This window comes from Jatropha curcas, chromosome 4, assembly GCF_041381405.1.
Source record: "Jatropha curcas cultivar XTBG-Jc1 chromosome 4, XTBG_Jcur_1.0, whole genome shotgun sequence".
NCBI classification, from domain to species: Eukaryota; Viridiplantae; Streptophyta; class Magnoliopsida; order Malpighiales; family Euphorbiaceae; genus Jatropha; species Jatropha curcas.
Genome location: NC_143154.1, coordinates 29,235,876 through 29,253,132, shown reverse-complemented (window position 1 = coordinate 29,253,132; position 17,257 = coordinate 29,235,876). Strand labels below are relative to the sequence as shown.

At 30.9% G+C, this 17,257-nt stretch overlaps 1 protein-coding gene across 1 annotated transcript; it reads right to left on the bottom strand.

Annotated features, from left to right (window-relative positions):
* Positions 1 to 11,854: 11,854 nt before the first annotated feature.
* On the bottom strand, positions 11,855 to 13,108 carry LOC105632271 (C2H2-like zinc finger protein). The gene has a single exon (XM_089720260.1). The coding sequence runs from the start codon at positions 12,948 to 12,950 to the stop codon at positions 11,961 to 11,963; it is 990 nt and encodes a 329-aa protein (XP_089576386.1). The 5' UTR covers positions 12,951 to 13,108; the 3' UTR covers positions 11,855 to 11,960.
* Between the last annotated feature and the right edge of the window lie 4,149 nt (positions 13,109 to 17,257).

The following is a 17,257-nucleotide window of genomic DNA, read 5'->3' as shown; positions in this document are numbered from 1 at the left end:
GACTTCCTATAATTGTCAACCGAATAAATGGACTCTTAACGAGCTCATTTCTCATTGTGTTGATGAGGAGGAAAAGATGAATTCTAACAAAAGAGAGAGTGCTCATTTTGTTTCTTCAGCTGGGAAGGGCAAGAACAAGAAAAGAAAGAGGCCTTCTGCAAAGACTGTTGAAAAGGCTATTGAGAAACCTGCTGCTGCTACTGCTGTAGATCCAGTACAAAAGAAGCCTTATGTGCCAAAATGCTTCTTTTGTGGAAAGACGGATCACTTGAGAAAGGACTGTCCTAAATTTGCTATTTGGCTTGCAAAGAGGGGGCTGCCTCAACTACAGAAAGCCAACTGACGGTGAAAGATACGTCTATGTAGGAAATGGCGATCCGGTTGAAGTAGAGGCAATTGGACATTTTAGATTATGTTTAAGTACTGGTTATTTTTTGGATCTTATAGATACTTTTGTTATTCCCTCTTTTAGAAGGAATTTGATTTCTGTTTCCTTTTTGGACAAATCTGGTTTTCATTGTTCTTTTGGAGACAGTGTATTCACTTTATCTATGAATTCAAAAGTTTTGGGTACTGGTTGCTTGAATGAATGTGATAATCTATATATGTTAGACATTGATACTAGTTATCATGAATCCCTGCATGTTACTACAAGAGGTACCAAAAGAAAGTTGAATATTGATAACTCAGCTGTACTTTGGCATAGACGTTTGGGTCATTTATCCAAATCGAGAATTGAGCGTCTTGTTTCTGATGGTATCTTAGATACACTTGATTACACAGGTTTGGATTCTTGTATTGAGTGTATTAAAGGAAAACAGACTAAACAAAAGAGACTAGGTGCCATTCGGTCATCCAATGTTTTAGAACTGATTCATACAGATATTTGCGGTCCATTCCATATTGCAACTAGAAATGGCCAAAGATATTTTATATCATTCATTGATGACTATTCTCGTTATGGTTACTTATATCTCATTCATGAAAAATCTGAGTCTTTGGACGTGTTTAAATCTTATAAAGCCGAAGTTGAAAATCAACTAGGAAAGAAGATTAAATCTGTTCGATCTGACCGTGGTGGTGAATATTATGGTAAATATGACGGTTCAGGCGAACAACGTCCAGGACCTTTTGCGCTTTTCCTACAGGAATGTGGAATTGTCCCTCAATATACAATGCCTGGTACACCCAGCATGAATGGTGTATCTGAGAGACGTAATAGGACTCTTATGGATATGGTAAGGAGTATGATTAGTCATTCTACTTTACCAGAGTCTCTGTGGGGTGAAGCGTTAAAGACAGCAGCTTATCTTCTCAATGGGATTCCATCTAAAGCAGTTGCTAAAACACCTTATGAACTTTGGACTGGACGTAAGCCTAGTCTAAAGCATCTTCATGTTTGGGGATGTCCAGCTGAAGCAAGGCCTTACAAGCCGAATGAAACAAAACTGGACTCCAAAACTATCAGCAGCTACTTTGTTGGATATTCTGAGCGGTCTAGGGGTTACAAGTTTTATAATCCTACTTCCAGAACTTTTTTTGAAACGAGAATTGCAACATTTTTTGAGGATGTTGATTTTGGAGGGAGAAATAAAGAAAGAAACATTGTCTTTGAAGAGGAACCAAGTAAGGATGATTCGGTTCTCATTCCTTTTGTTGTTTCTGATAGCGTACAGACTCCAGTTGCTCCTGTCACTATTCAAGATCCAATTCAAGACAATGCTATTCTTCCTCAAGAACAAATTCAACAACCTCAAGAATTAGAGTCTGTTCAAATGCCTTTGAGGAGATCTACTAGGGAGAGAAGAAGTGCTATTCCAGATGATTATATAGTGTTTCTTCAGGAACATGAGGATACTGTAGACATGATAGATGATGATCCAGTTAGTTTCTATCATGCCATGCAGAGTTCTGACTCTCATAAGTGGATTGAGGCAATGAACGAAGAGTATAAGTCTATGCAAGACAATCAAGTTTGGGATCTTGTTCAATTACCTGAAGGAAAGAAACCCATTGGTTGCAAATGGATATTTAAAACCAAAAGGGATTCTCAAGGTAATGTGGAAAGATATAAAGCACGTCTTGTAGCAAAAGGCTTTACTCAAAAGGAAGGGATTGACTATAAAGAAACCTTCTCTCCAGTTTCTTCGAAGGATTCTTTTAGGACAATCATGGCCTTAGTTGCAAATCTTGATCTTGAGCTTCATCAAATGGATGTTAAGACTGCGTTTCTCAATGGCGACATTGATGAAACAATATATATGGTGCAACCAGAAAATTTTGTAATTGGAGATCCAAAACATCTGGTATGCAAATTAAAGAAATCCATTTATGGACTCAAGCAAGCTTCTCGTCAATGGTACTTTAAGTTCAACCAAGTAATTGTCCCGTTTGGTTTTGAGGCAAATGTTGTTGAAAATTGTGTGTACCATAAGTTCAGTGGAAGTAGGTTTATCTTTTTGGTCTTATATGTGGATGACATACTTCTTGCTACTAATTGTAAAGTCTTGTTGCATGAAACCAAAGTTTTTCTTTCAAAGCATTTTGAGATGAAAGATTTAGGTGAAGCTTCTTTTGTTTTAGGGATTCAGATACATCGAGACCGTTCTCGAGGTATTCTTGGATTATCACAAAAGAGCTATATTGATAAAGTGCTCAAGAGATTTAGTATGCAGAATTCTAGACCATTGGATACCCCTATTGCAAAAGGTGATAAATTTAGTAATCAACAATGTCCAAAGAGTGAACTTGAAATTCAGGAAATGCAAAAGGTTCCTTATGCGTCAGCTGTAGGAAGTCTTATGTATGTTCAAGTTTGTACTCGTCCAGACATTTCTTTTATAGTTGGCATGTTAGGTAGATATCTCAGCAATCCAGAAATGAATCATTGGAAAGCAGCCAAAAGAGTCATGAGATATCTTCAGAGGACTAAGGGACATATGCTCACATATAGGAGATCAGATCAGCTTGAGATCATTGGGTATACTGATTCTGATTTCGCTGGATGCCAAGACAGTAGAAAATCCACATCTGGCTACGTTTTTCTATTGGCTGGCGGTGCTATTTCTTGGAAGAGTGTGAAACAAACTCTAGTGGCAACCTCCACCATGGAAGCTGAATTTGTAGCATCTTATGAGGCATCCAATCAAGCTATTTGGCTGAGAAACCTTGTCACTGGGCTGCGTGTAGTAGGTAGAATAGAAAGACCACTGAAGTTGTATTGTGACAGCAAGTCAGCCGTTTTATTCTCCAACAACAACAGGAGCTCTTCTCGATCAAAACACATTGAGATTAAGTTCTTGGCTGTGAAGGAGAGGGTACAGAGTGGACAGATATCCTTAGAGCATATTGGAACAAACTCTATGATTGCGGATCCGCTTACAAAGGCAGTGATACCGAAAGTTTTCCATGAGCACACCGCTCATATGGGTATCGTTTTGTTTGAGACTGTCTAGTTTTAGTGGGAGTTTGCTCTTTATGCATACATTATGTTTTTGAATGCTCTATTTTATTTTGGATATGTTTTATTATGAAATTTTGTTGAGTACTCATTTTGGTTGATGGTTACACTCTGTATTATTATTATTGTTTTGCTTGATCTCACTTTTGTTGGTGACCAGTTGGAAACAGACATGATGATCACATTACATGTAGTTTTCATGCTACACTTCTATAATGAATCTATGTCATTTAGGGATATTGGTAATGTAGTTGATGATGAACTTAGTCATGAGATCTATGACGAATGTTTCTTCAGCTCTTTATCAATATAACTAATGGACGAGATTGTTTTTGGATACCTTGTATGACTGCGTTTGTTGAGCTCATTTTGGTGTATGTATTTTATTTAACATATGTTCGCCCAAGTGGGAGATTGTTGGATTTAATTTTCTATTGTGGGCTTAATATGTAAAATTAAATATGTACAGCAGTCCAATTGTAAAGTCAATTTCAAATGTGGTCTTGATTGTGAATAATTGACTATTGAGGTATCAACTAATTATAGATATTAAGTGTAGAGACCATTATATAATTCCTATTTCGTTAAAGGACCGAAATAGGAATTGTACTAACCCTACAGGTATATAAAGGTCGTGGTCCCCAGAGGAGTTGAATACGATTCAGTTTTACGTTCTTTTCGTATTGCTTCCGCTAAATCGATTCTTCAATTCTCTGGAAGGCTGCAAACCTAATTTTATACATCAAGATCGACGAACAACGATGTCAGATACGCAACCTTTTCTTATTCAATCTATTTTGTTGAATCTAGTGGTTTGCACGATCTAGGTTATTATTGAATTATTTGAGATTAATTCTTACAATTCCTTCACAGAATATCCTTGAAATAAATTATTTAGGGTAAGAGGAACGAAATAGTGATTAGAAAACATGAAATCCTATTTGCTACAAATTAAAATAATAATGCATTTCTAATAATTATATGTCCAAATAACGAACTTTTTTATGTAATTTATTATAAACAAAATACATAATTTTAATTTTGTAACACTCTCAACTTTTATTTTGATACGTAAAATATTTCAAATTATAAAATTATATTTATTAAACACTTAAACTTGCAAAATTATTTTATTCAGCATTTCAATATATAAAATTAGATCAATTGAATATCTATTAGTTGTTAAAAATATGAAAATTATGATCCAAAAAATTATGTTAACCACAAATTAAGTCAATATTTTACGTATAAAAGTAAAAAAATTATAATTATTAATATATAAATGTATGCAATATTATCAAAATTTAAAAATCAAAATACAAAATAAATTATATAAAAAATTTAAAGCGATACAAAATTCAAAGATGAAATTAAATTCCCATTTACCTATATAATAACATATTTATGGCATGTAGATGTAACATATGAGTTGGACTTGGGCCAGTAATTAAGGGCGGAGATGGCTACAAATTGAGTACACGTTGTCTACTTATTGGGTTTGTTTGAAGGTCTAATCCCAACCGAACAAGTTGACAAACTGGGCCTAAAATATTATCAGCCATGCGAGAAAAATCAATATTGTATTTGTATATTCATTGAAAAGTTAAAACGCCGCCGTCTACTAGATGACGCCCACTGACTATAATCTCACATTTGTTTAATTTTTGTTTATATAAGCACAAAGGGAAATACAAAAGTGGGTCCTCTATCACAATCAGATGAGGCCATGCACAGCTCAATGAGTAGTCTGTTGATTGCTTGGCTAATAGTCAAATTATGCAGCCCTAGGAATAAATATTGTGTTTTAAACACAAAATGGGACAATAATAATTACTGTTTCCCATGCTTTTCCACCATTTTTCTTCCATGCACACCTGTTTATAATTGAGTGATGCTTCTGTTCAATTTAAAAAAATTTCTATAAATTGGGTTGTAAACAAATAAGAAGAAAAGAAATTAAATCTAATGGCTGTTTGCCACACCAGCTACAACATGAACGATTAAAAGAAGACAATACATTGTTTTTGAGGAAGATACAACATCATCAAAAAAAATAAAAAACAAAATTCATAAAGGAAATAAAAAAAATAAAAATTCTATTAAATATATGTCTAAAAAAAAGACAAATTAACAGATTAAAAAAGATTATATTTATTAAATTTTAAAAAAAAAACGAAAAATTAAAGATCGGCTTGAAGAATAAAATTTTGGAAACACCAAAGAAAAAGAGAGAGAGGGCTAAGAATATGATTATATGCAGAAGTTGATACTTGATATCGAATCAAATCAATATATTTCTTTTATAAGTTCTAACTGGTGGTCTTCCTCTTCCCCTTCAACAACCTTCTGAAAATGTACATAGCACCTGCTACATATATATATATTTAAAAAAAAAAAAAAAAAAGTAAATAACGATATGTAGGCTAAAACTCAATTCTAATTATTGCTTGTGCTTCCACATATAAATATATTTTTAATTCCAGTATAATACAGAATTTAAGCACAACCAGATAAAAGGAAAGAATAGTAAAAAGAAAACTAATGATCTGCTTTTCTTGTATCTATGGTGTTTCTCAACCTTTTTGGCTTTTGCTTTTGAGAATCCGATCGGTGTGAATTTTATGCAGAGAATTCTAGAACTTTAGATTTGTAAATGATCTCTTTGTTTTTTTTTTTCCCTCTAAATTATTTTTAAATACTTGAATTAGAATTTAATTAGAAATCAAAATTTCATTTATAATTTGATTTTTTTTGGTAAATAAGGAAAAAAAAGTGTAAGTTCATAAAATTTAATGAACTTTAATTACAAGTTAGTAAAATATAATTATAAATTTAAATTAAATTATTTAGTACATTAAATATGAAGATTTGTGTGTAAATGATTTTTTTTTTTTTATTGGGAATCAACAATATGCAAATTATACACAATAGGAAATTTTGCAATTGGAAAATGATTTGGTGTGTTGATGACTTGGTGCACTTTAGGTTTAGGGCAGCCAGCGGTGATTGGATTTGGATGGAAAATGGAAATAGTTAAAGTGGGGCCAGTCGCATTTATCCTATAAAGGATGCAGAGACGTTGACCAAAAAGTTCCACCACGTCATCAGTCTTTCAGGTCTTTGCTCCCAGTTTTCATAAAGCATGCCACAACTCGCGCTGACCAAATCCACAATCTTAATTTACCATTATGCCCTTCTATAATTCTATGTACTGTACTGTCCCGTGCCTCGCGGCTTATTTATCCCCACCACCTAACCGGCTATAACTATAATCTTCCATCATTCATTTCTATGTACTTAGGACTTGTTTGGTTGAAATATTTGGTTGCAACTTAAATTAAAAAGAAATTTTTAATTTTTACAGTGTTTTGTAAAATAAATTTTTAAAAGAAATTATAAACGTCATCTCAATTCTCCTTTCTCTATTCCTTCATTGAAAGTTAGCGATTAATGGTTGATTAGGGAGTCAAACACTTAATGTTAAAAATTTTATTTTATCAATATTTCAATGATAATTTCTGAATTTTGAAACTTTAATACCCTCAAGTAACTATTGAGTGTTCAAATGTCAAACATGGGTTTCCAATATATGTAATTCAACCACATTTGACTAATCCAGTAAACTACAATGGTTAAAAGCTCAACTCATTTTGAAAATTTAAAACAGCGAAATTCCATTTATGTCATTTCAAGTTTGAATGGTTGAAATTGTTTTTAGCTCATTAATTGTGTTAAGTGTATTTATTCATTAATCACATATTAATATTCCAATAAACTTGAATTCAAACTCCAACTAATAAAATTTATTTTTAATAATTATATAATATGAAAATATATAATTTTAAATTGATTGAAATTTTTTATATTCATAAAACATTAGAACTTGATTTGGATAATAAAAAGGATTTTTCTAATGAAACAAAAATAATGGATTAGATGTCCCAGATAGTAAACTTTAGCTCTCTCTCTAGCTCTCTCTTTTCTTGCGTCCTTCTAGATTTTATTTTTAAACCACCGCCGACCGTCTTCTTTAGTCGGCGGTGTTTCTTTTCATCTCTCACTGTCGTTTTTTTTATTATTATTTTATATAGTTTTCTTTCTACTAATTTTTGAACCTATGATCATTTGGAAAAAAAAAATGGATTTAATGTTTTTGGTACCTCTTATTTAGGTTATTTATTTCTCTCCTTTCATGGAGTTATTTTTCATTATTGAGAAGTTTTTATTTGGATTTATTTTTTTGGCAATTCAAAATACAAGATGGATTATTGGTTGCTTGTGGTTGGAGACTTTAGATCTTCAAGTTCGGGTAAGTTTCTTTTACTAATGGAGGCTGGTAATGTAGCATGTTCCTCCATTAAAGTTTGTTATATTAAACTCTTCTATGGGTGACAGTTGTAACAAGTTTCTGAAAAAATAATGTTCGGGAAAATATTATAGAAAGTTTCTTTTATTGTCCTATTTGAAAATGGACCAGTTCTCCTTACCCGGAAGATTAATCTCTTCTACCAAGATTAGGAATATCTCCAAACAGAAGATTTCAATTTTCTATATTTATATTTCCTATTTCTATAAGAATATTATTATGATGTATTCGACTTATATTTATTATTAATGAATTATTAAATTAAAAAAAAAAAGATTTGGTTTAACCAAAAAAAAGATATATAATTGTACATTACTTCATCCATGAGCCACATACACATATAACTTGGTTAAAAAAAAAAAAAATAGCAATGCTTGTAATTGTACAAAATTTTTTGAATTTTAAGTTGCTTCTCTTGTAGCAATGACATAATTTTCAATGATCCAATTACCTATGGTTGTTTTGTAATACACGAAAGGACTAGCTTTATCCTGAATTTACTAAATTAGTTAAAATATTTGTGGTTGAGAAAATTTAAATTTAAGACCTCTCACTGATCACATGAGTGAAAAGACCAAATAGACTACACGTGATTGAGTTTATTATTTTTATTTTGCACACTTATCATTAAATAATTAAAAGTAAAAATTGCCCATTATATGATTCCAAAAGCGACGATCCTTTTGGCTGCTCATTTTCCTTTTTTTCTTTCTATCTTCACCCATACTGCAAGCTAAGATCATTCATGATTTTGTCATTTACCAACCAAAATATTTCATCCACAGTGGTGCATATTTTAAGAGGAAAAGGGGCAAATTGCCCATTTGGAATCCAAAAGGTGTCCATTTGTAATATCCATTTGATCATTTGCCCACTTAATAATAATAATATTCATAAAAAATAATAAAATATTTTCATTAAAAAAAAAAAAAAACGAACACAATTTGATTGTGCGCTTAATACTAAACAAGACGGTCAATATTGTGTTTGGCATTATTTTTTTAACTTATTATTAAATTAAGAAAACATTCCATTGAAAATATTACTTAAATGTTATAAAATTTATTTCTAGAACAAAATTTTTCTTTTATAATAAAAAATCCGGTACTTGGAAAATAATTTTCCTGAACCAGTCTTCACGAATATGGGAACTCGCTTCATGTCTTTACTTTGCAAGGGGACCTATTTTACGCGTCTTTACTCAGATATATTCCAAAACAGCTTAATATTATAAATAACAAGAACAAGGAATTTCCATATAGAATTTTCGTAGGCTTTAGTCCATATAGAATTTTCGTCAACCTGGTCATGCAAGAACAAGGAATTTCCTTCTAATAAAAATAAACCAAATTTTATTTTTACATTAATTAAGAAAATATTTTCTTTATATTAAAAAAAACCCCACAATTTTCTTTATTTTTTTTTCATACACCCTTAATCTTTTCTTAGACTACGAATATAAACTTTTTGTATTTTGCTTAGTTGTTTACTGCAAGATTTGATCAATAGTAATAGTAACATCCTTCCTGATAAAGATGCATGCTAAATAGAGGTATAATAGAAAACTGAAAAAACTTTTTTTTTTTTTTTTTTTTAGAAAAGAAAATAAGGTTCTAATTTGAAATAAATAAAAAAAGGAAAGCAGCCTTATTTTAGAGGGAGGAACATAAAAAGTCAAGTCCACGAACTGCACTTGCCATTCAACCAATTCTCAATTTAATTAATATGAATGAATTTTGAAAACAACTTTTAACCCTTCCTTCACCATAAGCATGATAAAAGATGATGCAATTACACAAGAACGCAACTAACACCAAAAACTACCCAAATGAAATAAATGTTAGGGTGATCAAGAAACTCAAAAGTAAAAGCTTCTAAGAATGGAAGAATGGGCAAGAACCAAGATTGATAAAGATGACAACCAAGTTATAATAAGAGGATGAAGAAAATGAAACATTGGCTTTGCCCATTGTTTTTTTGCTAGAAGTAATGTTGTAGTAAGTAGGAACATTTAACCAATAAGAAACAATTTATATTCCAATAAGAGTGAGAGTATAAATTCGATCCTGAAAAACGCATTTTATTAAAAGAATAAAAAAAATTTTTATGCTCTACAGTTCGAGAAGGATTACACCTTTAGTTATATATATAAAAAACTAGAAACATTAAAAATGTGAATGAATAGGGAGAAGTTACCTCAAGAAAATGTGCGATGATTCTTGGCTTTTACAACAGAAAAAGCATTAGACATATTAGGAAATGTGTAATGATCATCATTTACTCTAATTAAGGAAGTAAATATTAGTACTAAAAACCTATATAATAACAGAAAAGGAAAAGCTAAAGGAGACAAGAGCTTCCCTTCTTCTTTTGTCCTTAATATTTTGGTCAAAACAAGTAGACGAATCAAGATAAATAAATAAATAAATAAAATTCACAAGCAAGCAAATAATGTTGCTGTTGCTCTTTAACTATGAATTCTATTTTTCATATTCTAGAAAAACACTATTGAAAGGAAATAAAAAAAAAAATTTAAAAAGGTATTAGTTGTATGAGTGATCACTCGGGCAGATAAAGCTTTTGAATCTGCAAATTTAATCAGAATTCTTCTGAAACAAGAAATCACATGCATCAAAGGAATTAGAAATCCAAAGTGTAATATTTAAATATCCGGAGTGAAATTGACTTAAATCAATTAAATAAGAGGTCGAATGTTCTACTTTTTATATCGAGAAAATCTCTACTAAAAATATTTATCCCTCGTGGGCATAATGCTATGCGAGCAGAATTAGACATCGGTTAATGGGTTGGGAACACCTATGTTATAAATAAATAAATAAATAACCAATTATTTTTTTCTTTAACTCTAAAGACATTTTTTTTTTATTTTTCTTTAAAAAAATAATGTTTTATTAATTTAAAGAAAAATTGTAAGTCCAGACTATATTCTAACTGCTCCACATACAAAAATCCTTACATGAATAAAAAGAATTTAATATGCCTATATAAATAAATTGTATACAAATAATAAAATCTGACTGATTCTTCGATAAGAATATAGCATGGCACCTCCTTTTGCCCGGATTTTCGTTTATTTCAAGGCGGATATAAAATTTTTACCCATCTTTTTTTAAAAAAAAATTATTTATTTTTCTATTAAGAAACGAAAGGATTTTTGTATCTTTCTCAGTAGTCATCTTCAAAGATAGCCCTCTTCAGGTCATGTCCCCAACCACCGGCCCAAGAAAAGTAAAAGTAAAACCATATATTATATTTTATACACTGAAAAATATCCTTGGACAAGCTTTTGTCCATAATTAATTACATTTTATTAATACGTAACATAGGGTTATCACTAAACTATTAATACCAGAGAATTGCAAAAAACTAGGAAATGCAAACAGAGAACAAGAGAAATAAAAGAAAAATGTAAAGAGAATCTTTACCCTCCAACTAGACAAACAAAGCCTGAAACTGAGAAAATACAATTGCAATGTAAAGAAACAGTAGACAGTTTATAACAACAGCTGGAAAAACTACAACAGGACATATAATAACAGAATTGCAACGCTTTTAGTACTTCACAGAGAGAAAGAAAGAAAGAGCCCTGAGCTGAGCCTGAGCCTTAACCTGAGGAGGAAGACGAAGAGAGGACCCAAGTTTTTTGGCTTTTATGTTTTATCACTGAAAAGGGAGTAAAATGTAAAACCCATGAACTGAAATTAAGCAAGTCATAGTCTTTATACAGTAGTTTTAAATAGAATGAGCATTGAGCAACAACAACTACACTTAATTTTGCTGTTACACAACACGTGAACTGGTGAAGAAAGAAGCACATACACCAAACAAAATGGAATACTTGAAGAAACTAAATTTTAAAATTAATTTAAAGAAAAAAATTCTAACCAATGAATTCTTTTCTACATTAAATGAGTTGGTAAGTAAGTTCATAATTAACTAATTTTCAGTGCATAATTAACAGTTGCAGAGAACTCAAGAAACCCAAAAAACTAGAAAAGCAATGGATATAAAGAGTAAACCATATAATCTGTAACTAAAAAAAGTAACCCATTTGATCCAATTAAGCATCAAAACAAAAAAATTAATATGAATGACTTAGATCTTACAATGAACTTAAGCATCTGAGACAACACTAAAGTCATCCTCTTCAACTGGAGCAGGCAAGTTAAGATCTATAAGACTGTTGCTCTTTTCAAGTTTAGCAGAATTTTCAGCAAGAGCAGTAATTGTTGTTGAAGTACCCATTAGATGCGATCTTTTATGCCCACCAAGTGCTTGTCCAGAACCAAATACTTTAAAACAATATGGGCATTCAAAAATTCTTTCATTTCCATCATGGTTCTTTTTTAGCTCTGTTGCATTTAAAGAGCAAATCCTTTTATGAGCAACCAATGCTTGTGAAGATCGGAACACTTTACTACATTTTTCACATCTTAACTTCCCGCGAATCTTGTTTGCTTTGATCTCTTCTTGTTCTTGTTCTTCTTGTTCTTGTTCCAGTTCTTCATTGTTTGGCAACCAAACATCTCTTGAAAGCATCATAAGACACATAGCAACATCCTCCTCAGGGGAAGTATCAGAAACAGAGCTTACCGGTTCTGGCTCTGCTGGGGATGGGGATGGAGACTGAGATGGCGAAGGCGACGGAGAAGTTGACTCCAATAAACTTGGATTCTTCAACTTTAGTTTTTTAAAATCGAAATTCAGTTTTTGATTCTCTGCAAAACCGGATTTTCGAGTTCTTTTAGATCGTCTCCGAGTTGGATTTCTTGACTCAGTCTCACTTTCTCTATCTTGAACAACAGAACCAGCATCAATGGCGAAAGAGAACTCAGGATCTGCAAACCTGAAACTTTTCTTTGGATTTTCTCTTAATCCATAAACCAAAGCCTTTTCTTCAACTTCTGTGTTCTTGATTTCTTGTTCTTCACCAGAGGAAGAGTATGAAGATGAAGCTGACTCAGTACGGTTACCGGGTTGCTGCTGAATCGACATCGTTTTTGGAGGGAGAGGAAGGGTGGCTAAGTGGGCCTTCATGTGACCACCCAAAGCTCTGCCATTAGCGAAAGTTCTAGTACAGAGCTTGCATTTGTGCCTCTCCATTGAGGAAGAAACAGAGCAAGCAGAGATGAAAGCTCTGCCTTTCTCTCACTGTATCTAATCTAACAACAATAAAAAAAAAAAAAAAGTAGAAGAAGCATATAGAGAGATTGGAGAACTTAAAAGGAGTAGGTGACAAGCATTCCTCCACCAAAAGACACACAACCCAAAAATTATGATTCGTAGATATAAAATAAATAAATGAAAAACAGTTGTAAAATTGTAAAATAAAATAAAATAAAGTAAAAAATATATATTTTTTTATTCCACGGTCTTACCATCCGCTTATCCGCATCCGATTAATCCATTATTGTTAATGGTAATTAAGTAAAACCCTTTTAATACTGAGCAAGTAAAATCTTCCTAACAGCGGGGAATAGAAGTCATAAAATGTGTGTTCTTTAAACGGCAAATGAGAGACGAAAGAGGGACAAGTAACATGCAAACCTTGCTCATTAGTGATTAGTGTAACTAAGCTTTTCTTTTTACCACTTTTTTGGAAGTTGATAAAATGCCAGATAGACAAAATTATATATATATATAAAATTACACTTTTGCTGTGTTTAATTAGTTTAATTTTCAAAAGATATGATGATGATCAATGGAGGTGAACAATTCTCGATTTTTAATATAGTATCAAATCAAATTAACTCAGTCGGTCAAATTTTGATAATTGTTTTACAAATTCAGTTATCGATTAGTTTGGATATATAAGACGATTTGGTTTTTTAATTTTGATTTTTGATTTGATTATCATATATAATTAATTAAATTTATTTTAAGTTCAAATAATTAATTTGATTTGAAATAATCGAATTCAAATCGAACCAAACCAATTTAATTTTGATTTGAATTGATTTTTATACAATTTAATTTCGGATTTGAATATTATAAAAACATATTTGAATAACTTAAAATTGAGCTAATTCGATTTGATTAATCGAATGTTTATCTCCAATAATTACCATCATCTTTTTTTTTTTAAATTTATTTCCCCAAAATTTAAAATTGGATTTCAATTTGAATACACATAAGCGGATGTTGTTCGGCCCCATAGCTTAACTTTTCAGGCCGATTTCCGTGACTTGATTTATGAAACCATGAGTTTTATATTGAAATAAATCGTGCATTTCGAAATACCAATGATGTGCCTCACTATTTTTTATCAAGAAGTTTATTTATTTATTTTTCCTACTAGTATTTATCCTACAAGATTAATATCATTTTGAAATTCGCAATCTTTCTCCATCAAATTTTAACTTATAATACAAGAATACAAGAGCTACATTAGTTTTTTAACCTTAATTTGTAAAATGTAGTTAGGAAAAATGTTAATTTGATTTTACGGATTTAAATTCAATATTATAAATGTGCATCCACAAATTTACTTTTTTTTTTTTTTTTACAATACAAATTTAATCTTTTAAAGAAATAAAATATGCACTGATCACAAGATGCAATTGGATTCCACACTAATATATAGTGTAACAGCATATATATATATATACACACACACGATCTCGCAATTAAATTCAGATTTAAATTCCTTTTTCAATATAAAAGATGCAATTGGATTAAAAATAATTAAATTTAATGTGACCATTTATAAAAAAAAGATGCTAATAGTTAATGAAATATAATATGGCTACTCTTCTCGGTCCAATGGTAGTACATGGTGTCAGGTTTAAGTCACTTCAATTACCAAATATTACTACTATCATATTACAGATTCATTAATGCAATTTACTTCTATTTAGCACATTCACCGGTAAAAAAAAAAACCTGCAAAAGATATTTTTTTTACACGATTTTGGATAATTGCATTTCATTACTATTTATAAAACGAGCTAAGTAACACATAGAATTTTATCATCAGAATTGAATATGTAAATATATTAAATGAAGTATATAATAAAAGGTAGGTTGTTTGTTCTTATAAATTATAATCCGTCTGATACGCAAAATTTAAGCATGAGATTTTCTTAATCAAAGTTAAATCACAGGTGTTTCTAGCGGCTCATGTGGTAGCATTCCTGTAAAAAGTGACGTCAGCGAAAAATTTTTCCGCTCACAGCAATCCAACACGTAACTCACGATTAATTAAGTGATATGAGTGGTTTTCACTTGGACAGTTGGCTATATTTCGAGTTCAATCATCTAGCATTATTTTGGCTGTTTGCCTATTGCGAGATTGAAGTTCACGAATCAGTGGCTCGCTTACAGTGGAAAAGATTGGTTGGTTAGTTGTTATAGCGTGCTAGTTGGCAATCCGCGTGTGATACCACGTGTCATGTACATTGTCAAAACTGTACTCTCTAATAATATGGAAAAAATAAAATATGATATTTATTTTTTTATATTGTTGGAGTCCATATTTAATGTGTTAATTTTATTTTTATTTTTTATAAATCGATTTTTTTATCAGATAAATTAATATTTTTAACATAATTTTTACTCAAAAACTAAAATAAATATACTCTCAGAAAAATAAAATATGGACTCTTCTTTCGATTGAAGCGAAGAAGTTTATAGCAAGTTAAGCCGCTACGAAAAATTAAATCTATGCTTAGTTTCTTTTTCGAAAATAAATTTTTTAGTAAACATTTTTTTAAATTTTCACATATTTATAGTACTTAGAAAAATTAGTTAATATATAATATTTTAAATCAGTTTTTTAAAGTATAAATTTTGAACAGTAATAAATTTATTATAATTTTATAAATATATACATTTTATTAATTTATTGATCGTTGTAGTCACTAATTAATAAGTAATTACTAATAATCACCACCGCAACAATATACTACTTTTAATAATCAAGAACACTATTATTTTCTAGTTTCATGCATTCTTTTCTTATTTAATAATAAAGTTTTAAAATACTAATTTTAATATAATTTTAAATTTTTTTGAGAAATAATTTTAAAATTTTTTATTATCTTATAAATTAAAATTATAATATTATAGTCAATTTCTAGTGGATAAGGTGGAGTTCTTTTTATTTTTTAGGTCTTAGTGGCTATGCTATTAATTTCTAATTTAATTTTATAAGCACTCAGTAGTATTCTATTAAATATTAATGTCTGCGGCCAGCCTCAACTGCAATGGGGAAGAGGCCTTAGCACGCCGGTTGGAGGAATAGTCAGTATCGCATTATTCATGATTTCATGTATGATATTGCTCGATGGATACTTCGTCCACGCTCCTCTGACTCTCGTGATTATATTGCCGTTAAATCTAATTTCGGTTTATTTGTTTATAAAAGCTATTCAAAAAATTATTCCTAACATATTAATTATAATAAATTTATTTCAAATTAAAGGATGGAAACAGAACTAACTAGAGATCAATTGCCACGTAGTATTTTAAAAAATTAGAACATTTAGAATTTTTTATATCGGAATGAATTAGTTTAGATATCAATTAATTGACATTCTAACTTAAAACGCAGAAAACATGTAATCAAGCATCCTAAAAGGTGAATGTTATAAAATTAGTGAATGGAATGTTATATCTTAAATAAAATATTTTCCCCTAAATCCCATACTACTTCTACATTCACTGTGTTTGTCTTTGGTGTTTGTAGATGGTGACCAGTAACTGCCGTTTATTACCCAGACCGAGTCATCGGAGCCGGTGAACCCAACAAAATCAAGAGTAATAATAAAACGAAGCTACACGCCACAAAGTACATCTTCTTGATTTGGTACAGTACACGCATCTCGAGGCGAGTGGGCTTCTTTTTTTCATATAGACTACACAGAAGAAAAGATACCTCCTCAATCCTCATTGCTTCAGTTTTTCTCTGAACCATTCAGGTACTATACTATGCTTATACTGTGTCTCTGTCATATGTGCATACCACCAAGCAACAAAATCTACACACGTTGCCTATATGCATAGTTTTTGCGCCTGCCGCCTTAATTTTTAATTTCCCACGCGCTTCTTCTTCGACGACCGGTTTCCGTTTCTTGTTCTTGTCGTTTGATTCTATATGCAAAGAAAAGGTTATGGCTTCTGTTTCGTGTCCCTATCAGGTTTCGATAGAGAAATATAAGGTTTTTGAATATTTAAAGTTTTTAAAATTAGGAGGAGAAAAGCAGTCAAAAAATAATTTTAAATTAGTGAACCAATTTCAGTTTGTTGCAACAAGAGTAACCAAATACAAAACTACATGTGGATCGGGTTAGGTAGATTCTTCGGACTAAATAGGACCATTCGGTCGAATCGTGGCTTGATGGATGAGACAATCCAAAATAACTGATTGGGTCGGATCAATACATATTTTATTCAAAAAAATTGTAAAAATA

Excerpts from the sequence above, each read along its gene's own strand:
- LOC105632271 (XM_089720260.1), bottom strand. The coding sequence starts at position 12,950 with ATGGAGAGGCACAAATGCAAGCTCTGTACTAGAACTTTCGCTAATGGC.